The 23,840-nt window shown below is 36.6% G+C and overlaps 1 protein-coding gene across 10 annotated transcripts in view; it reads right to left on the bottom strand.

The window, feature by feature from the left end:
* PDLIM5 (PDZ and LIM domain 5) overlaps positions 1-23,840 on the bottom strand; it is a 206,866-nt gene that overhangs the window by 115,511 nt on the left and 67,515 nt on the right. For all 10 annotated transcript variants that reach the window (XM_032400850.1, XM_032400853.1, XM_032400852.1 and 7 more), the window contains exon 3: positions 22,764-22,915. In XM_032400850.1, the coding sequence (XP_032256741.1) occupies positions 22,764-22,915 (152 nt within the window). The remainder of the gene's footprint in view (positions 1-22,763; positions 22,916-23,840) is intronic.

The following is a 23,840-nucleotide window of genomic DNA, read 5'->3' as shown; positions in this document are numbered from 1 at the left end:
TCAAAAAAGATAATTAACAAAATTTTATTTTTAAAAAAAGAAAAAAATTTTTCCTAACGTCCTCCCCATGGCTAGTAAGTAGAACAGAGACCTAAATCTTAGACTAACACCCAAATCAAAAATTTTTTCACTATACCGTGCTGCCACTTACAACTGCATCTTTGGTATTTTATAATAAATGTTACTTACTCAAAAAAAAGAGAGATTCTGAATTCTCAGAAATATTAAATCATGCACATTCTAATACAGAAATAAAGTAAATGTTACCAGAAGAATTCATCTATCCAGGAGATTCAGACACTAATCATTTGCTATGGCCAAGAATTTTCTCAGGTTTTAACTGCAGTTCCCAGCTCCAAATTATAATATGTACATTTTCAAAACCCTTTTCCTTCATTTAAATATTTTAGACTATTTAGATATGCTAAATCTCTTTAAGTAACTCCAATCATCCTTATGGTTTAATCAATGAGGCATAAAAGATTTCTAGATCATTATGAAAATGATGACAACAGAGGCGAAGAGTGTGAATCCTTGTTTCTAGAACAGTCTCCAATCTCCAACTATGAATCCTGATTTCTAGAGAATATTTTTTATGCATTCTTCTCCATGAAAAGAAAAATTCAAAACTAAAGAAATATAAATACATTAAGATGTAAGTTCCTATTTTTTTTTTTTTAATTTTATTTATTTATTTGAGAGAGAGAACGAGAGAGAGCACAATGAGAGTGGGGAGGGTCAGAGGGAGAAGCAGACTCCCTGCTGAGCAGGGAGCCTGATGCGGGACTCGATCCCTGGACTCCAGGATCATGACCTGAGCCGAAGGCAGTCGCTTAACCAACTGAGCCACCCAGGCGCCCCAAGATGTAAGTTCCTATTGTCAGAGCTCATGTCCATCCATGGCCTTTTCTGGAAATGCTTACAAACAGGCATTCTAACTGGAAAATGAGAATGCATATAATAAAATAGAGACAAAAGAATACAAAAATCATTTAGTAACTAATCATATACTCTATAAAATCTCCTCACTATACAGAAGAATATAAAGCTTGCAGGCATTATACTGTCCCAAAGGACCACCATGCAAATGAAGGTCAATTGTATACACTGCATTCAATGTCCAAAACTAGGTCAGAGAGCAAATATGCATAAAATGGATCTTTTCTACAAATAATCATTTGTGGAAACCAAGAATGTAGGAAACTAAGAAGAATAGAGAATTAAAGCAAAACATGAACTAAAAAATAAAGTGACCATCATTATGTACTTAGTGCCTTAGATGTCTTTTTCAAGTCATGAAATATTCTCAAGGAAAGGAAAAGTTTAGGATTAGGTAAAATATTTGTTAGTCAGGTAGTCATTTATATAAGGAAGAAAGTGAGACAGAATAAGAAGAGTCTAACCAGCCCCAGAACATCAAATCACCCCTGGCAAGGTGACTGCATAGCAAAAGTGGTGAGCTGAGAAAGACCAATTTATCTGTGAACTATACTAGGCTTAGAGGGAAGTGGGTGTGCCCTGAGGAAGATTAGATGAATTCCTAACATGTTTTTAAAGCAGAATAATGTGAGTGACTCACAGAGAGTAAACAGGCACTTTATATCTGATGTCTTTCGGTTCACCCCTTTCTTTCCTCTCTTATCTTCCCTTAAAAGAATGTCACAAAAACAGCCCAATTCCTTACTCCTCCTAAATTGAAAACTGGGTGTATAGGAATCCTTCCTACTGAATCTACTAAAACATAGGCATTATCCCTCAGGTTCCCTGTTTTTGCCTTCCAAGGGGTAAGGCAGAGTGAAAGTATCATTCCATCTTACTCCTATCTTCACAGTAGTAAATAAATTTAAGTTTAATGTAAGGTTCTCCCTTGTAGTTGCAAAGACCTCTTTATAAAAATTTCGTGACAGGGGCGCCTGGGTGGCTCAGTCGGTTGGGCAGCTGCCTTTGGCTCGGGTTGTGGTCCTGGGGTCCTGGGATTGAGCCCTGAGTCGGGCACCCAGCTCAGCGGGGAGCCTGCTTCTCCATCTGCCTCTCCCCCCGGCTTGTGTTCTCTCTCGCTCACTCTCTCTCTCAAATAAATAGAAATCTTAAAAAATATATATATATAAAATTTCGTGACAAATGGATTTTGAAAGAAAAAGTTCAGGGTTTGGGATGAATGTTGGATAGCAATTCAGTCGAATGGTAAACACGGCTCTCCTGAAATATATAACCTGGGTTCAAACAGTGAATCAGCCACTGATGTTCAGACTTGTGCAAATTACTCAACTTCGGAAGGAAAGAAGGAAGGAAAAAAGGAAGGGAGGGAGGGAGGGAGGGAGGGAGGAAGGAAGGAATGAAGAAAGGAAGGAAAGAAGGAAGGAGGGAGGGAAGGAAGAAGGGAGGGAAGGAAGAAGGGAGGGAGGAGGGAGGGAGGAGGAGGAAGGGAGGGAGGGAGAGAGGGAGGGGAGGCAGGCAGACAGACAAGAAAGAAAGAAGGAGAAAGAGAAAGGAAGGAAGGAAGAAAGAAGGAAAGAAAAAGAAAAGAAAGAAACTCTTATACACACACACAATGCAAAAGAATAAATGGTATAGCAGATAGCAAAAAGACCAGGGTGCAACTAGAATCTGACAAAAATCAGACATCTCAAAAAAATGGCACTCTAAGTGGCCAGAAGTTAGACATATCATGTGTGGTAATGGTGAGAAACAGAATGATAAGGATGAGAACAGACCTTTTTTTGGTAATAAACAGAGTGAACTAAAAGATTATTAAATAGCACTGTACTTCTCAGGAGTCAGAAGGGGTGTCAAACACAGATTTATATCCTCCCCACAGTGGTCCTCAATGACTCTGGTACAGAAATTTTTTCTGTCTGTAGAAGTGTAGTCACCTAGAGAAAGTACTAGTGAGCCACAAAGAAGACCCACCAACCAAGCTGAAGTAAAGCCTGAAAGAGACTCTAAAGTCACTCCTGGGCAACAGATGATGATAAAATAAATCCTTCAGGCTTCCTATCTCATGCAATCTTCACAATTATAGTCAATTTGGTACACATAATTCAACACTTTAAGAAGGCAAAATGGTAGGCAGAATAATGGCCTCCCAAAAATGTCCCTGTCCTAATCTCGAGACCCTGTAAATAATGTTAAATAACATGGCAGTAGAGAATTAAAGTTCCCTTAACATGGAATTAAAACTGCTAATCAGATGACTTTAAAATAGGAAGATTATCCTAGATTGTCAAGTAGGCCCAATGTAACAACAAGGGTCCTTAAATGTGGAAGAGGGAGGCCAAAGAGTCAGTGTCAAAATGATGTGATGTGAGAGACTCCGTAGCCTTTGCCGCCTTTGAAGATGGAAAGAATGGGAGCCAAAGAAAGCAGGCAGCCTCTAGAAGCTGGAAAAGGCAAAAGAACAGATTCTCTCCTAGAGCTTCCAGAAAGAAAACACAGCCTGCCAACACCTTAATTTTAGCTCAGTGAGACCCATTTTGGACTTCTGACATCTAAAATTTAAGATAATAAATTTGTGGGGTTTTTTCCTGGAACTAAGTTTGTGGTAATTTGTTACATAGCGATGGGAAACTAACACACAAAGAAATAAGTTTTGTAAGACTTTTATGAAAATGTGTTGGTGTTTATTTTAAAGAATTGAAGTATTTAATGTCAATTTACCTAGAAAATCCAGTAATTCAGAATTAGCCATGCCCAGAGGTTTTGGGGATAACTGAAGTTTTACCACTAACTTCAGATAAATGCTTTTTTCCTCCTTAAGTCTAAAATCACTAACAGTTAACTGTAAACCTAGACATTACGATGCTAATTGAGATATGATCACAACATAAACCAGATGCAATTTCTAATACCTTAAATTCATTAAATATTTAGATTTGAAAAAGGAATGGCCAGTTGCCAAAAGGAATGCTAGCATTGAATATATTAAGTAAAAGCTGTAAGCATAATATATACTAAAACATTAAAGTTTAAATTTTTGACATCCCTGTTTTCAATGCCTCCTAAAGATTAAATGTAGCTTTATATTTTAAAAGCTACTTCAAAGTTTAGATGGGATGTTATAAAAATCAGCAACACCTACATGTTTCAAAACATCTTCTGATAACAGAAAATTTTATTTATAATTAATATCAGATTTATAATTAAACATCTTAATGTAGTTCCCTAAAAAGTAAGAGCATCAGCAAACTGAACATGTCTGGAACCTCCTCAGAGTAAATTCCAAAGATTTCCAAATGCTTTTGTATAGTATGAATTAAAAAAGTAAATGCAAGGAGGAAAAATACTACTTACATATATTTCTCCCAGTGAAGTGTATCTTCTTTTTTTTTTTTAAGATTTTATTTTATTTATTCGACAGAGACACAGCGAGAGAGGGAACACAAGCAGGGGCAGAGGGAGAAGCAGGCTTCCCGCTGAGCAGGGAGCCTGATGTGGGGCTCGATCCCAGGACCCTGAGATCATGACCTGAGCCGAAGGCAGACGCCCAACGACTGAGCCACCCAGGTGCCCCGTGTATCTTCTTTTTCTATATGGTTACTTTCGATTTGAAATGATTCTGCTTTGAATAGAAATGTGGGTGTGTGCACATGGATGTGTATGAGGGTGGGTGTTTAGATGGGTATAGTAGAAACAAACCATTTTCTACTTAAGGAGAAATTAATAGCAGGGGCAGTATTAGTGTATCATTTGGGTCAAGATATTTTTAAAAATCCATCACTAGATTCAGTTCTAAAACAATACATTTCTCTTGAAGCAAGCATAATAAATGCTAATGGTCAAAACAAATTTTGCATCCATCATCCATATTATCTACACAGAAATGGAAAACAAATATTTACAACTCAGTTGGGCTCACAACTTCCCAGGCTTTGGCATTACATAATCAACAGTTCCATTTAAGAGATTACATTAAGACTACAGTCTAAGAGTTTTTATAAAATTCCAAGAAATAAGACGTATTTCAAAAAATATTGTTTTCTAAAACACACATTTATGAAAATTTTTCACTTGTCAATAATTTAAGAGGATAAGAGAAGACAATATTGAAAACAAAATCAGTCCCTTCATCAGAAAATAAATGAAAAATACATCTATCTGACCACCATGACCTTAACAAATAGGCTTACACAACTGTGGAAAAATAAACAATAATAAGTAAGAACGACTGGGGCAATTTGTCTTATCCAGCATCCAGTATTCTCAACAAACATCTACTAAAAAGGACAATGAAATGAAAGACAGTCATGTTTCCTGTCTAGAAAATATTATTCAGAATTGGAACACAGTGCTCTTAAAAAGAAACAATGACCTCCAACCTTAACAAGAATGTCCCCTTAGGAAGGAGCCATCACTCACAAAATGCTGAAAGTGTAATAATCGGATGATGTGATCTGAGCAGCATTCTTTCTTACAATTTTTCCCTTTTTGGTATGTGTGTCAGGCACTGGGTAAGAAGAATGATCCTTTAAAGAAAATACACAAACAACAAAACCAAACTGTGCTGAGGAAGATACCACAAACAGGCAAAGCAAATATTATTTGAGTTTTTAAAAAGATACCATATATGTACATGGATAATAAAAGATACTGATGTATTAAATTTTTTTTTAATTTAAAGGAGCAAGCCCCATCATTTGTGATAATAAACAACTCTTTAAGAAATATAACTTTTATTACGAGTTAAAGAGGCCTAAATAAGCCTGAAGAAGTTCATAGACACTGGAATTATATTTTCTAAAATATTTACATGCTTAATTTGGGCAAACTATTTATTGCTCAGGTTTAACTTTTTCAACTAAGCCAACTACTCTACAAAACAGGGATTCCTAATTTAAGGATAAATAAACTGAAGTTCTAAAAACTAAAGTAACTTGCTCATAGCCCTAGAGCTAGTAGGTGATGAAGTCAGGATTAGAACTCTGATGTTTCTGATTGGTCTCACTAAACCAGAAAAACAAGTCTATGTTGCTGTCAAAGTAGTGAGCTGCCTTTTCTCCTGCTGGAGTTAACCACCGCAAGGTAACTCCAGTTTTTGCATCGAGAAAATTCTTCAGTGAGTCTTATGCATACACTTCCAAAAACAGACACCAAGCAACAAGTAGAACTTACCAGGTGTGAATTCATTACTAATTAAATAAAGGACTAGATATCATATAGGCAATGCTTCAGAACAGATCATCTACAAATAGAGCAGAATAGAGCAGCATGGCGTCACACTGTAATGGTGGAGAGGACAGCTCATAGTCAAAACAAATTGACTACTCACTCCATATCTTCCTGAGAAATGGTGATACTAAAAGTATGTACCTGCAGTTGGTTGAATGGTAGTCCCCCCAAAAATATGTCCATGTCCTAATACCCAGACCCTGTGAATGTTACTTATTTGGAAAAGGGGTCTTGCAGATATAATTAAGTTAAAGATCTTCAGAGGAGATCATCTTAGATTACCTGAACAGACCCTAAATCCAGTGACAAATCTCCTTATAAGAGACAAAAGAGGAAAAGACACAGATACACAAAGAGGAGGAGGTAAAGTGATCATGAAGGCAGAGACTGGAGTGAGGCAGCCATCAGGAATGCCAACAGCCACTTGAAGATGAAAGAGGCAAGAAAGAATTTTCCCCCAGAGCTTCCAAAGACAGTATAGCCCTTCCACCACCTTGATTTCAGACTTCTAGCCTCCAGAATTGGGAGAGAATAAATATCTATTGTTTTAAGCCACCCGGTTTGTGCTAATTTGTCACATTAACCACAGGAAACTAATACAGTACCAAAAAAGAGTGCTGAAAAGATTTGATGAGATAGTGTATTCAAAGCACCACCGATCTCTAAGTATACAATAAATATTAACAATTACTATTAATGAATTAATATATATGAGGGGCAGCCATTCTACATGCAAACATCCACTTCTGCATTTTTCCAGGGTAGAAACTTGCCTCACTGTGAAATGAATTACTAAAATATATTTGGTACCCTACTAAATATACCTTAAAAATTTGCAACCGTAACCATTAAGCTTTGTATCTAGGAAAGACAAATGATTTTCTCTTTAATGATTTTCTCACTTCACTATTTTAGGCTAAAGCTAAATTTACTAGTAGCCTTGGGAAAAGTATCATTCACTCCTAACCTATTAAATAGGTTAAATAAAAGGTACCTAGGATCATTGGAAATAGTTAGAATTATAAAAATAGGGTGAATGGCTTAACAAAAAAAAAAGGAAAAAGATTCATTAACCAAATACTGCTTCAGTCAGCGTGTAGCTATGAAGCACAATGAATTCTTCTAACCCAAAGAATTAGCGACTTAAGCAGTCCATGAAGTATACTGCCCACACAGGCCCCCAGACCTCCTCTTACCCAGAAGGTTAGATGTATCTCCAAAACCTCCTTCCTCCTCTGCAGGACTACTGCCTATCAAATACTGATAGGCAAAGGAGAAGTAAATGTAAACCCTTTCTAAATACCAGCCCCCTTGAAGGCCCAAAATGCAAGGCTTCTGATTTGTGTTCAAGCAAAGAGGAGACTCTCATTTAAATTCCATCTCACTCATTTCTGCACTATTGTTTGCTTTCATTTCCTAATTCTTAATAAAAATATTTTTAGGAAATCTTCACCCTCAGATGCAGTATTCAATTCAACAAATATTTTAGCACAAACCATGAGCAAGTCTATGGGAAAGATCAGAACATACTACTGTAAACAAGACAGGCATGGCCTTTGCCCTTGGAATTTACAGTTCGGTAGCAGATGTGAATGAGGTTTTACATTCACTAATGAGATTTTTTTCCTTTTAAAACCAAAATGTTGGAAAATCTGGAACGGGTACATGTGTGTATGTTAGGGGACACTAAGTTTTCTATACCCCTAAATATAGAATATGCATTGGCTCTATGAGGGGCCCAGCTCTGATATTTAAGAAAACCAGGAGCTGTAGACCTCACCAGCTCAGATAAATGTATCGCAAATGACTTTAGAACTACAAATGGAAGGTGAAGTATACAGTCAAATGAACATGGCTCTCCCAAAAGTCTTTATCATTCTGCTCACACTGACTTGAATTACAGGTTCTGTACTTATCTTACCTGTCACACCACATCAAACACCCTTTTACAGCAGGGACTATTTTTTTTTTTCTGTAACTGTACAGGAATTATTGAAGCCTCACCCCAACTAAAAACCTAACAAATAGTCATTAAAAGAATGAACAAAATCATTCTTACTGACTGAAGAGAAGAGAGTAAAACTAAGCAAAAGGAGCAAAGTTTAAAATGGGAGATAAACAAAGAAAGGAGGCAGTGAGACATGATCAGGACAGCTGATCCTCAGAAAGTTCCTCAACCAGTCTGGAACTTCCAGCCCTCACCATCAGGGTTCTCACTCCGCCCGCCCCCCCAACTCTCTCCTCACCCCAGCCTCCATTCATTCCTACCCACACTTGTGAAATCATCTCCCACTGGTCTTCCTTCCCTGCCCTACACATTTACACACAGCCGGAATAGTTGGGTTTATAATCCTGGCAATTGACCCTAGGCATTGTTTTCCTCCATTTCCTTATTTGTAATAGGAGAATAATAATAGCATCCATACCTCACAAAGTTCTCCAAAGGATTAAGTGAGTTATATGTGAAGCCAACAATTTCAGTCAGCAGCCTAAAGCACATACACAGTTTCCTATACTTCGAAGGAAGTAGGGGGTATGAATTATATATTGTATATGGACACACGGGCGTAAGTTTAAATTGCAGAAATCTCAGTTCATCTTATCACTCATTCGCATATGGCTACAGTTTTTATAATCCTTTCAAGCTTCTTAATATGTGCTTGATCCCAACCTCCACCACAGCTCATCTCATCCGATTCCTGGGAAAACAGAGTACTTTTGGCACTAACCTATAACTTGTTCTGTATGTTAATCATGGAATTACTCTCAACTAAGATCTCTCTTCTCTAGGATCCTGGCAAACTTACCCTTAGTCTAAAAAGTTCTTCCTTTTCAGAACTTCAAACTTCAGGTGACTGAACAATGCTACTCTGTTCCTTCCTGCCATCATCATTTATGAATTTGTGTGTGTGTGTTGGGGATGAAGGGGACTGGACCTCAGTATTTTTAAGGTCTCTATGTCCACTGAAACTAACAAAGTTTTTTCCTATTTCTGTAATTCAATTACATATGGTTCATTCATCCTCCAGACACGTAGTTAGCGAAGGACATTTTGACACCTTAGAGACAAGTGAAGGAATTTTAAGGCTTTAAAGAAAGAAACAAATGCAAGAAAATGAACAACTTAAAGAAAGTAGGAGAAAAGGTTAGAGAAAACAGGATACATGTTGGCTACTATAACAGTGATGGTGTTTGGTAAAACCAATTTACTACTAAATCCAGCATATTGCCCACACTCAGCATAAGATACTGATAAGACACCTAAAAGAACACTGTAAACAAAGCACCAAATAGACGAAGAACAGAGTAGAGCAAACAGGCACATGGGTTGATCAAGCTGAGCTCCTGGGCTAACACCTGTCTGTCCCCCTGTTTTTCCTTTGCTACACAACTCCAATCCCAGTGTCACCACTGTCACAGAGTTGTCACTGCAGGCATTTTTAAAAACAGATCAAAAAGAAACTCTGAAGCATTCATAGAGACAAATGGTGAAGGTGGACTAAGAGTTCTACTGGTTGACAACTTGAGCTGAGTCACTAAAACGCTACAAATCTAAGAAGTCTGTTCTCTATACTTGAACTTAGCCATGCATTTTAATTCAACTGAAAAACTATTTCACAGATGAAGATATTATTCCAGAGAATGCATATGGAGCTGCTAAAGGAATGAATGAGGTAATATTACTGCCAGAATATTTTGTGAGCTTCTAAAAACGCAAATTTTTCAAAGAGCACTGACTTCTTGCTAATATTTTCCATGGAATTTGAAATTACTGGAATATCAAACAAAAGTCTCCATAAATGCCCCTTTCTCGGTCTCCTACGGAACAAATTTAATGGCAAAAATTCTTACTGGGTGTATTTGGAAGAGTAAAATGCACATTTAGGCAGTAGGTGTTATGATGACTATACAATAAGAATATTTTCTTAATTCCTTTTTTTAAAGGGACTGTGTGATGTTGTAGAACAATCATTATATTAGGAGGGAAACAGACCTGAGCTTGAATTCTGGCTTATTTACATACAAGTTGTGTGAATTTGAAGTATGGTACTTACCCTCCGTGTAAAGTGGGGTTATAATATCTGTCACAATAATTGCTATGAAGATTAAATGACTAAAGTATATTAAGTTCCTAGCTCAGTAACTTGTTAAAAGTAAGAATTTAAAATGCTAGCTTCTTTAGGGGTGCCAGGGTGGCTCAGTCGGTTAAACGTCTGACTTCAGCTCAGGTCATGATCTCAGGGTCCTGGGATGGAGCCCCACATCGGGCTCCCTCCTCAGCAGAGCACCTGCTTCTCCCTCTTCCTCTGCCCCTACCCCTCCTCCTCCCCCTGCTCCTGCTCTCCCTCTCTCTCAAATAAATAAAAATTTTTAAAAATAAATAAATAAAATAAAATGCTAGCTTCTTTTTCTTTAATACGCTTTACTTACCAAATGCCTCCTGTGTGCTAAGAAACAAGACCAAAGTTACTTCTCTAGCAACCTTAACACTTTTTATATCAGATATCTCAGAACAAAAACTATTATCTAAAGTTCTTGGAAACATGAATATTGTTATAACCTATTAAGCTTCTTTAGAGGACTAGATAAAAAAGAAACTTTTTTCTGCATAATACTAAAATAATTTCAACTGTAAATATTATATAGCAATAAAAATTACATGCAAACAAATGAAAAACAGCACAATCAAGTTTCAATAAAGGAGCAATTTGCTTTGATCCCTTGGAGACAATTCTTTGGCTCACTAAGAGCAAACAGGCTCCTCCTAAGAAAATGAAATCTACATGAATATTATAGAATCTATGAAATCTGGGGAAGAGATATTGTATATTTCAGTGTGTCAAAGAGATTAAAATTCTACTTTGAAATAGGCAGTTAACTAGCTTATCTTTCAAATACAAAAATACTTTTCTTAGTTTTAAGAATAATTTGGTAACCAGACATAATCTTAGGATAACAAAAACATTCTAGAATAATAAATAATCCACTATTTCAAAGCAGAGTCTATATAACATAATTCCAGTAAAACAAAAGAGTCTGGAAAGTCCCTCATATTCACTGTAACAGGATGAATTACACAGGAAAACAGTGCTATTAAACTTCAGCCAAAACAGTCAAATAAAGGCAGACTCAATTGTAAGAGAGGTCACTGAATTCAGGATTATCATCTATGGATTTTTACTATAATACAGAAATAAACTCTTGCTCTATTACTAGAGAAATTAAAATTCATACACACACAAAAATAGATGAAGGACTATTCTTCTTATGCATTTAAATTGCAGAGAAAGACTGTTAATAAAGGATCATGGCTGGTTAAAAAAAAATTACTAGGACTAGTAACATTTAGAAACCTGTGAATAGGGGCACCTGGGTGGCTCCGTCGGTTAAGAGTCCCAACTCTTTATTTTTTTTTTTTTAAGATTTTATTTATATATTTGACAGAGAGAGAGAGTTAGCAAGAGCAGGAACACAAGCAGGGGGAGTGGGAGAGGGAGAAGCAGGCTTTCTGCTGAGCAGGGAGCCCAATGTGGGCTAGATGCGGTGCTCGATGCAGGGCTTGATGCAGGGCTCGATGCAGGGCTCCATCCCAGGAGCCTGCGATCATGACCTGAGCCGAAGTCAGACGCTTAACGACTGAGCCATCCAGGTGCCCCAAGTGTTCAACTCTTGATTTCAGCTCAGGACATGATCTCAGGGTTGTGTGATGGAGCCCTGTGGTGGGCTCCGCTCTGGGCATGGAGCCTGCTTATGATTCTCCTACTCTCTCAAAAAAAAAAAAAAGAACCTGTGTATAAATCTAGTTTACTGTGAAAATGCAGGCTTTAAAATACATTAAAGAAAAAGTAAACTGCGAAGTTTGACAGTATAAATAATCTGCCACATCTGTGTTTTGCACAGCCAATCACTCCAGTTTACTTTTCAACTCACATACAGCCTAAGCTATTTCAATCTTTGAGAGCTTAATAGCAACAACAGCCACTGGAAACAATTGGGAATGACTTGAATTTCAATCCTTTCAAAAGACCTATGGACAAAAATGTTTATTTGGAACCCCAAGGAGACTGCTGCCATTAAATACACAAGAATGACCAGGTTGTCACTCTATCTCACTAATAACTTAAGAATTATGTCTAAATTTATCAGCCAAAAGTAGCAAAAATTACTATAACTTAAAAGGCAGCATTCTCTACAATGAAAGGCAATAAATATTTTTTGAGAATTTTCTAAGTCCAAGCCACAGTAGTAGGCACTGGAGTATGTAATAAACAGAATATTATTTCTGGGGGGGCCTGGGTGGCTCAGTCCTTAAGCGTCTGCCTTCGGCTCAGGTCATGATCCCAGGGTCCTGGGATAGAGCCCCTGCATCGGGCTCCCTGCTCGGCGGGAAGCCTGCTTCTCCCTCTCCCACTCCCCCTGCTTGTGTTCCCTCTCTCACTGTCTCTCTCTCTCTGTCAAATAAATAAATAAAATCTTCAAAAAAAAATTATTTCTGTCCTTCAAGAGTTTGGTCTTCTTGCCACTTAATCAGTGTGCACATTATATCTTACTCAGTCAGCTATTGCTTTTCATACAAAATGTTTCTCATTCTAAAACTCTGAAATTAAGCTTATTTCTTTCTTAAAATGATAACGAAGCTTAATTTGGTAGAATCCAATGTGGTAGAATCATCATCCTTCTTATCTGGTAATACAGCCGATGTGACCAGGAGAATCTTCTCGGGTTACTGTGCTCCGTCAACTGTCCTACTGTGTATGTCTTTCTGTCTCTGTTTCCCTCCCCATCCTCATGCTGTGTCTCTTCAGACTCACCTTCCCAGATGTCTCTGCTTAGGACTCTCTATCTCCTTTCAGATAACTTAAAATTTTTTTTGGCCAGTGGTTCCCAGTCTATGAACCACACTTAAAGCAGCTGGGGGTAACTGGCACACAGATTTAAGTTCTCACAGGTGAGCCATGAATTCATCTGTGTACTAAGCACTAAAAGCTTAAAGTCTGCTTAAATCGTGCATGTATTTTGATTTTTAAATAAACGTAGATTCTCGTACATAAATGTAAAAAATCTTCCTCTTCATTTAAAACTGCAATATAAAATCTGCAATTACTAAAAATACAATTATCTGAATACAAAATTTGTGAAATCTGCAATTACCAAAAATACAATTGTTACCTTAATGCGACAGGGGAAAGGCTGCCCATAAAATATTTGACATTAAAAAAAAAAAAAGGTCCTTATTTAAGGTTAGAAACCAGATCCCCACACATTGAGCTCCTTGAGGGCAGGTATGAGGACTTCCTTCTTATCCTCAGTGATCAGCACAGCAAGTGTTCCATTAGTACATGCTAAACAAATGGAACTTAAACATTTCCTTTTAAGATCTAGGCCTTATGACTAGGTGCTGTGCCTCTGCCACCACCATACCCTGGGGCCATGCCAATTTATTCTACTCTCTTCACAGTCTGTCTGGAGATATATACAAATGTGACTCAACAGGTGGTTAGAGAAGAATGTGGGAGGTTCAGACAAGGAATGAGTTTCTGATCTGGGTAATAGGGTGGATGGTGGGCCATTCACCAAGATCAGTGCAGCAAGCAATGCAAATGGGTGAGATAAGGTGTAAGCTCAGTTCTGACCGTGTTAAAAAGATGGAAGAGTCTGTGAGACATCCAAGTGTGCAGCACTTTCAGTGAGTGACATGACAGGAGCAGAAGCTAGGCTCCAGTAAGTAGACTAGCAGGGGGAAGGAAAGGGAAAACAAAGCATGGGTCCAGCAGGCTAACAATCTGGACCACGGGTCGCTCTTCCCTCTTTCCTCATATCACCCCACTACTGTGACTTCTAGAATTACTCTTCAAGTTCTAATGTCTCTCATTTATCCTGTTTTACATTTCAAGCCCTCATGTAGCCAAGTTACTGCAATACTTGCCTAACCAGTCTCCCTGCCTCTGTGTGTCTCTCCACCTTCTTCCAAGCAGTCTCACTAAATATTATTCTGAAAATGTCACTTTTCGGGTCAAAACTTTTAATAATACCTCAGTGTCTAGGACCTGCAAAGCACTATTCTCATCTACCTTTCCTTTTATTCTTATCTCTATTTCCAACTGGTCAACATGCCCACCTAAAAGCCTAGCCCAAGTTTCAGCTTTCAATGGGATCCCTGTAGCCCTGCGGCACTTCCTGTCTCTTCTTAGCCCAACGAATAGATACAAATTCCTTAACAGCAGAAATCATAAATCACTCTCTTTATATCTGTCTACCCCTTATGGCTGCTAGTCATAATGCAAACCTGAGGAAAAGTCCAATTTTTAAAAATTTGGAACATTATGAGATCTTTCAACTGAACTTGAGTAATTAATGTTATAAAAGGTTATAAAAAATGATTTCTGAAAGTATCATAAAACACAGTCCAAAAGTTAGTAATTTAACTTGATTTTAATATGTTACTCGGGAAATTACAGGCAGTACATATGAATTTGGATGGGCGAGAGAGATTTAAAAAACTCATTTTTTTTGTTTGTCTTTCTGACTTAAGCCACAGTGAAAAAGAATTGTATCTACACTGTTCCTCTAAGGAGAACAAGAGGCATTAGCAGAATAAACAAGGCTAGGTGTGTACTGGTTTCTCTTTGCTGCCGTAAATTACTGGTTAAGGCAATAATTTTGAACCAAAGCAGTCGTCAGCTGGCAGTAAGCATGTTTGTATCCATTCCATTGTTTTCAAAAGCTTTAATTACAACTGTATGATCAAAAATCACTCACTTGACTAAAAAATGCTTTCTTCTAACTTGTAAGATGATCTTTCTGACTTTCTCACATACCTACCTACCCAATTACCCTCTCATTCTCTCAGTTTCCTTCCAGTCACACCCATTTGGTTGCTAAGAAACAAAATAAATATGATCTTCAAGAAGTATCTGTAAAACAGATACTATATTAATACTTACCATGAGGAAAGAAGGAAGAGAAACTTACCTCTACTGTGCCCTTGGCTCTTTACATAAGCTAATTTGCTTAACCTTTATAAGAGCCCTAGACAGCAGTTATTACTATGGCCAATAACAAATGGCTGACTGAAATTCAGTCACATAACTTGCCTAAGGTTACACACCCAGAAAGTGGTAGAACCAAGTTTGCCCCAAGTTTGCCTAATGTCAAAGCCAGTGTTATTACCATTCCCCTTTCTATCTCTGTTTCATGGCCTTTTAAAAAAAAATTCGGCACATACAATTCTACGTACTAAAATTTTTCAATAAAGCTTTATAATTAAACAGGTCTTTAAATGTATTATTTCCTAGGATTGGTTTCCCAAAGGATTACAGATTGAAATAATTTTTCCTTCACAGGAATAAATAACATTTTTATTGTTAAGAAATAACCACAACTTTCAAGATACAAAGTTCAAAGGAAGAGTTTCAAAATGCAAAATACACTCTGATTAACCTATATTTACCAAATCTGTTGTCAAATTGCTACAGACTGTCAAAAAAAATGAACTAACTTGAGCCTTCAAGTTCAATTTCAACAATCTTTATCCCTACTGAACTGAAGGGAAAAAGGGATATAAGATAAATATTTCCCTTCTATGCCTGCTGACTGATTTGCTGACTGACAGTTACGGTTTCTTTTCCAGTGAGTATCATAAAGAGCCCTAAAAATTCCTAAAAATATATATTTTTTAATTCCTGAATCTTTAGTTACTCATGGAATACACAGGTAGAAGCCTGCTCAAGAACTAAGTCTTCAAACTTTAATACAGAAATAAATTAGCAAATACAGTCCACAAGGTTACAAATTTAGAAGGGAAAACTGAAATATCACATTCTGAATTAGGACCCACAACCATATACACGAGCCAGTATTCAAATAAATGCTCTCATCCAGTGGTGCACCAATCTATTTAGCCTCCTTTTTTTTTCTTTCCTTTCATTCTAATATATAGGGTCTATGAAACACACAGAAAATAATTTAGGTATAATATTACTTACAGAATACTGACAGGTGAGAATGCAAATGAAAAGTACGTTTTGGACAGAGAGATGCAATTGCTTACAAGTAAAAGAGTCAAAAAGTTACCCCTCCTGTGTTACTATCCTGTCTTATCAAATTTTATTAGGATACTAGAGTCATTAAGTCCACCGCTACAACAAAGAACGTGGGAGGGCACAGGCTTTGAACTGACCTGGATTTGTTAGGCAAATCACGTAAACTCTTGAAGCCATAATGTACTCATCTGAAAAATGGATGTAGTAGTGATGATCTGAGGAGGATAATTTGAGTCTAAATTATATTTGTGAAAAGGACTGCAAAAAAGAGATGTCCATGCATGCTTGTCTTCTTCCCCTTTCCTAAGCAGCACTGCTAATTTTAATGGTGCGGGCGGGGATGATGTGATCAGACTCAGTCCTTCTGAAAAAGAGTCATCCTCGCACTTAAGAATTAAAAAACAAAACTAAAACCAACACAAACAAGCAAACAAAAAACAGTAAAAGTTAAACTGCAGAACAGAAATTAGAAAAGCATGTGATTATCAATGTGCAACTCCAATTAAAAGATAATCCAACTAAATGTCTTCTAACTCACAAAAATTCAAATATCCCAGAGGACTGAAAATTTTGATTTAAAAAAAAAAAAATACTTTCTAACATCCTGCTTCTATGCTCTTAGTGAAAAAGCAGAGTGGAATCCATAAAGCTAACAGTAATAAAATGTTAAGCAATCTGTTAAAATGAAACAAAAGATGGCTAATAGCTTTGGTCTGGTAAAACAGCTACTTTTTTCTTTTTTCTTGTAATTCAATGAACCTATTAAATTATTCCAATCTGTCATTCATTAGTAGTAGTTACTGGACATCTGACAATTTTTCTGTTGTTGTTGTTTGAAGGATGAGGAAGAAGGGGGTGGTAGGAGGGGGAGGTAGAAAGAGAGTACATCAATATTTTTCAAAACTCAATCCTTCTAGATCTTTCACTTCCAATCATAATACGTTATACACTAAATGAAGCCTAAGGAACAAAAAAACAAATCACAGACCTGTCACTACCAGTAATGTAAAAAACAAAGAAGATTAGAAAAGCTATACATATATATTTTTTTCTGTGATTCTGAGAGGATTAATTTAAAAATATAAAATAAGGACAAATATATAAAATATTTTTTATGATTAAATGCCATTTGAATATCCATCTGACCTACCTTTCACCTTAAAGTCAGCAGAATAGTACAAGTCACTTTGCTAACCTGGCACAGTTTAAGATAATTCCAATGAAGAAAGTCCAATTTCCTGATTCTCTCAGCCAAAATAAGCAAACCTAAGTTTGATCTAATAGCAAGCTCTAGGGAACTTATCCATTTACAGCTGAAAAATCAGAACAAGAACCAGAATTTAAGGGAACTTAGAAATCACCCATGACCTCATTTTATAGTCAAGAAAATTAACTACCAGAAGTTTAGTGACTTCCCTCAATTCATACAGTAAGTTAGTAGCAAGTTTATCTGTGTTATATCCGTGTTATGCAGAAAACTACTGAAATAAAATGAAACAGTTAAAAATCTTATTCATAGAATCCAATTCTAATGTAGTTAGTTAATAGTTACTCGACATCAAAGCTTTAGAAAGTAATTTTCTTCTTTTGTTAACTGAAATACAACTTTAAAAATGATCCACTCTGACTTGGATAAAAGTATAGGCAAAATGCAATTGATATTTAAAAATAAGGATACTGCTATTTGCCTAATTTCACCAAGAGGAAAAATAATTTCAAATAGAATTTTTCATTGTCCAGTTGTACTCAGAATCAGTTGCAGTTGCAGGAGGAAAAAAAAAGAAAGAAAGAAAAGAAGAAAGGAAAGAAGAAAGAGAAAGAAAGAAAGAAAGAGAAGAAAGAAAGAAAGAAAGAAAGAAAGAAAGAAAGAAAGAAAGAAAGAAAGAAAGAAAGAAGGAAAGAAAGAAAGAGAAAGAAAGAAAAAAAAAAAAGAAAAGAAACTTCCAATCCTACTCCAAGGATAAAAGACAGATTAAAATGAAATTTTCCACAGCTCCATATTCATTAGATACCCAGAACACAGTGAATCAAGTCTTATCTTTTTAAGATATCACAGAGAGATAATATGTTTGCTTTATTAAATACCCCCAAATTAGACTAGATAGAAAAAAACAGTTACAAAACAACCTTAATCATAAGCAAGCTTCTTTATCTTACTTTTTCTTATCTAAACCCTGTTTTCAGATATTGAGGGTAGGCCTAAAGAAGAAATCAATTAAGTGTATATACTATATATTTATTTAATGAGTTGATACATATCAATAATACTTAGTGCAAAAAAAATTCACAAAACAAAATTGCTGGTAACTTTCATTTCAAAAACAAAAATGGCTTTTCTCTTATCTTCTCCCCCTCGGGATTCTTGGGTGGAGGTGAGCAGAACTCCGCAAAAGTGGCAGTGTTTCTGACAGTGCTAGAATGAAAAGGCAGTGCCACCACTGCCAAGACGTGGGGAGAAGCTTGATCTGCTCCTCCTCCTAGCCCCTCCTTCCAATAATGAAGTCATTTCTCTCCCAGACCTTGCTGTAGATCTAGCCGGGCAGCTACAACTCTTCAAGGCTGTCTCACAATTTTTTTAGGTCCAGGAAAACTTAAATTTGATTACAAACATTATAGTGACCCACAAGGCTCTACAAGTTCTGTCCCATCTCAAGCCACTTCCTGATACCTCCCTGACCTCACCTCTTACCTTCACTCACCCCACCTTCACTCACTCTGCTCCAGGCCTACTGGACTCCCTATCAGGCCACTGTGCCACTTCTTCCCTCTGCCTAGGACATGCATGACCCACATATCCAATAACCTTCTCACTGAAGCTTTTCTGGCCACTCTATTTTAACTTGCAATTCCCTACCCCTGCACTGCCTATCTCCCTACATGCTCTATTTTTCCCCATACCACTTAGCACCATGGGATATAATACATGCTTTTACTTACTTCTTTATTGTCTATCTCTGCTTGATAAAAGGCAAGCACTGTGAGGCAGAGATTTTTGTCTGTTTTGCTCACTGCATGTCCCCAGCATCTAAAACAGTGCTTGGCACATACTAAAAGCTCAAAAACTACTTGTGAAATAAATAAGTGATTCCAAGTTTGGGAATTAATGCTGGTACCCATCAAATATTAATTAGACATTAAGAACATAAAACTATACAAGATGTTGTTAAACACAGATCATGCAAAAAACATGGTCTTTGCTTTCAAGGAGTCTAGCTGGAGAAGCAGAACTAATATACATGGAGTGATTATTATACTATACTATACATGGACAGTATTAGGTATGACTATTAACTAATTAGGTTTATTTGCATGACTCATGGAATTTGCATTGTTATTCCTGGTTATACCTACCACATAATTAAATTCTGAATCAAATGGTATAAACTTGTCATAGGAGTTCAGAGGGGGAAAAAATGAATGAGTTGCAAAAGTAAGAAAAGACAACAGGTAGACAATGAGGTTCAACATAGGCTTTGTGGATGCAGAGGCTTGTGCTGGCAGTGAAGAGGTGAGTAGGCATCTCAGATGAAGTGAATTTCATAAGAGGACAGGCAGGTGAGGGACAGTAGGAAACTTAAATAAAATGACAGTACTCACTGATAAGTAGTGATGATCTGGGAGGACAATTTGAGTCTAAATCACAGGGAACCTGATCCTCTGAGCAAGCAGACTCAAGTCTGGATGGAATCTCATAGCACATGCTGCACCCAGCCTGGGTCCCCTGGAACCCTTCTACCAAGTTGGTACAGCCACTCACAAAACGCTAAAGGTTCATACCAGCAACTTTCTGTGTAAGCAACAGAAGCTACCTCCTTCCCTCCAGCCTGCATGTACATGCACACACATCCACACACATCCATTTCCAGGAAAACTGATGGCCAGTGACTAACAAATGCAAGAGAAGGGGGACAAAAGCCCTGTTCCCTTGCCTCAAGGCAAGATAGCCTCTGTGGTACAATTTTGTACCAAAGTTACCTCCTGGATCAAGCTGAGGCTAGTTACTCCTGAAACCACATCCTCTCAGTTTCTTCTTCCCAATCCTGCTTCACTCACTTCGTTGTAACATTTCAAGGACCTCTCTTGATATATTACTTGTACATGAATTCTACCTCAGGTTCTGCTTCCAGGGAAACTGAACTACGATAAGTCTGTAAAGGGAAGTACTACATATTCACGAAGAAAAGTACATGTTTAAAGAAGAAAAGAGTTACATGGCACAAGTACTGTTGTAGGTCATTCAGTTTGGAAGGAGACTACAAAACAGTCTGGTTGGTAACAGATGGAATAAAAAGGGTAAGGTAACAGGAGGCCAATTAAGGATGCCGTTGTCAAATTCAGAAATAAGTGGAAGAAAAATATTTGCTTCCATATGAGAGAGAACTTAGGAAGAGAAGCAACTTAGTATAGGGAAAGATTGAAACTAACTCTTCAAAGTTTTATTTTTTTCCTTGAAAGGCAAAAAATATTTCTTCAGTAGTATTGTTTATGTTTTAGGGCTTTTTTTTTTTTTTTTTGGGAGAGAGAGAGCACTCACATGAGGGGGGGGGGGGGGGGTAGAGGGAGTGGAAAGGAGAGAATCTTAGGCAGGCTCCACGCACAGCACAGAGCACTATGCAGGGCTTGATCTCATGACACTGAGATCATGACCTGAGCTGACCTGAGCTAAAATCAAGACAGATGCTTAACCGACTAAGCCACCCAGGTGCCCCAGTAGTATTGTCAGTGTTATACCATAAATTCTGTTAAATGTAAATCTCTTTTCAGGTTGACATTACTTAACACAAGTGTTCAAAACTTGAGAATAACAATGAATAACAACGGGACTCTAAAATTCTCTCTCCTGTTTTGGGCCCTGATTATCTATATTCAGAAATATGAAGACAAGATTAAGCAGTATCTCCAAATGTTTAGAATGACTTGGTTTGTTAAATTTCATATTTAAGTAGCTTAAAAGAATCTTTATTAAGGGTCATTAACAGATTACTTAAACTGGAAATGTATACAAACAAGGTAACATCTGGTTTTCATCTATTCTCAGGGGACTCAGAAGTATTTTCAAAAGAAAATAAGATATACGTAAGCTTCTAAACTTCTTGGTACCCTTATCTAAGCTTCTTGACTTCATGGTACCCTTTCAAAATTCATACTTAGTAATATAACAACTATAAATAAAAATGACTACTTTTCATTTAATTAGTAACAATAATTTTGTGTTATAGATCTCAGTACAAAGAACAGAAAGAACACTACAAAAATAGAACTTTTTAGCAAGGTTATTTTTTTCTCTTTGACTCCTTTATATGCATTAAAACATATACCTAACAGCTATCAAAATTTAAACACAAATAACTGTTGACTGAACAGTCCACTGACAGGAATTTCTCCCTCCCACACACAAAAAAAGGTGGGGAGGGGGGTACTGGTTACATCAAAGTAAATCTGTAAGTCTAATAAGTTCATAAAAATTTCTCCTATTCGGTTTTAAGATCAAATTGATACACTTCCAGAGAAGTACATAACTTACCCTGTATATATCCTTTAAATAGTCCCAGGAGAGGCTCCAAGAAAAAAAGGTTCCATAGCCAAATACATTTGGTACCAAAAATGTTATTCCCCTCTTAAAAATTAACAATATACACAATAATTTACAGAAGCCTCTGAGATGTTTTTGGGGGAAAAATGGTGTTTTCCAAATTTTATAGAAATAGAGAACACTTTTGTAATCATCAAAAATAAGACTTATTTAAAATCTTCCATACCCAGCTGATAAGTGATAGCTACGTTCCCTATAAACTTTAAAGGTTGAAAGCTATCATTCAGTCACCCTCTCCCATTTCCTTTCACCTCCCTTCCCCTGGGCCCAAGATACTGCAGTAGTTATAACTTTAGAATTCATAATAATCATAGGGAACTTACTAAAATATATTTCTTAATCCTTTCAGATATTCTGATTCCTATCAGTATTTTTAACAAGCAATCCACATGATTTCAAGGCAGGTCAAATGTTGAAACGCTCAAAATGCCGGATATATTATAATTAATGAGATGATTAGCTATGCTATAACTGAGGCCAGAGTAACTTTAAAAAACAAAAACAGTAAGTTCAGAAAATCTGCATTTCAAATGTAAAAATATTTTTTTCTACCCAGGAGAAAAAGGGCAAAAGACATACTAAGAATAGCCAAACCATATCTTAAAAGAATACCTTCTAATATACTGCTCAGAATATTAAAGCCAAGAGTTTTACCCTATAAATAAGAATTTTTAGCCTGTACTCTACTGATAAATTTCAGGAATTCTTAGATTTTTCTAAAACTGTACACACAATTTTTATCAGTACATGAATGACATGCCTTTTTATGGGGAAATAATCCAAAGCTTTCACCAATTTTTCATACTGTTCGATTACTCAATTTAAAAGCCATTATATTTTTTAATTTATCTACCTGAAACAATGGTAGTAGAAACTTCCTAGTTAACACCGCAGATCAGATACACAAAAACACACTCCTCAGTATTGTTTTCTCTCTCAGAGGCAAATAAAGTGCAAATTACCTTTGCAGAGTCATATTCAAAGAGTCTGTACAGCCCTTAATCTTGTTCTGGGCTTCAAGATGAGTCATTCCATGTGCACTTATTCCGTCAATGCTGAGAACCACATCGCCTATTCTTACATTTGCCTGGGATGCTTTGCCGCCATCTTTGAGCTGTAATAAATATATTTCATTAGGAATCTCACTCTTTAAAAAACAGAATAATAAACACAGACGAAAATTATACTTTTGTTTGTATTAAAAGTATATTAATATACTTTTAGACAAAGTATTAAAAAGTTATCTTGATTAATAGGTAAAGTTAAAATTCAAATGACTTTCGTGTTTATTTTCTTAAATTCCTATTTGCTCTCTAAAAAACTGAAAGAATTTTTTGAAAAAGGTTCCCTAATAATTTCTCCATTTCTTTATTGTGTAACAGTAGCGTGTGACTGTTATGAATGAGGAAGAGAAGCAGCCAAGGACTACATTTTAACATCTGTCATGTGAATAGGGTATTTAAACTCTTTTCGAAATAATGCTTAAAACTCTTTAAATGTCTGTATTTTTGTTTGAGCACAAAGAGTAACACAGACAGAGGATCTACTGAACAATCTTTCCTGTTGAGTCCAATTCCTCCCCAGTGTTTGGGGCACTGAATTCTTTTAGATCACAGGCCCAAGTATCTTTTACACTAGATGTGCTTCCTGCTCTAGGCATTTAGTAGGAGGGGAAGGAAACCAGTTGTGTCTGAGACTGTCAGACGGTTTTGTGTACCACAGTCTTTAATCCTCAATATGTCTTCCCTTCTCTAAACAATTTTCTATGTGTTCACATAACTTAGTTTGATCTCCTTCAAAGTTCATATGTATCTATTTCACTGCTCCAAAAGAAGCAAACAAATAAAAAATTACAGTAAAATGAAACATGATGCAATTTTAATACATACCTAGAAACATGGAACAAGTACAAATCAAAAGAAACCATTCTAATTCAATGACAAGCTCAGAATTCAGTCAGTATAAGTAGATCACACTGAATATTGGGTTGTTGGAAGACAAGTGAGATTTCACCCAAAAAAGAAAATAACCAATATTCC

The sequence above is a fragment of the Phoca vitulina genome, unplaced genomic scaffold (assembly GCF_004348235.1).
Source record: "Phoca vitulina isolate PV1807 unplaced genomic scaffold, GSC_HSeal_1.0 scaffold3, whole genome shotgun sequence".
Taxonomy (NCBI): domain Eukaryota; kingdom Metazoa; phylum Chordata; class Mammalia; order Carnivora; family Phocidae; genus Phoca; species Phoca vitulina.
The sequence above is the reverse complement of the archived record's forward strand: the minus strand, read 5'-3'. Positions and strand labels throughout refer to the sequence as shown.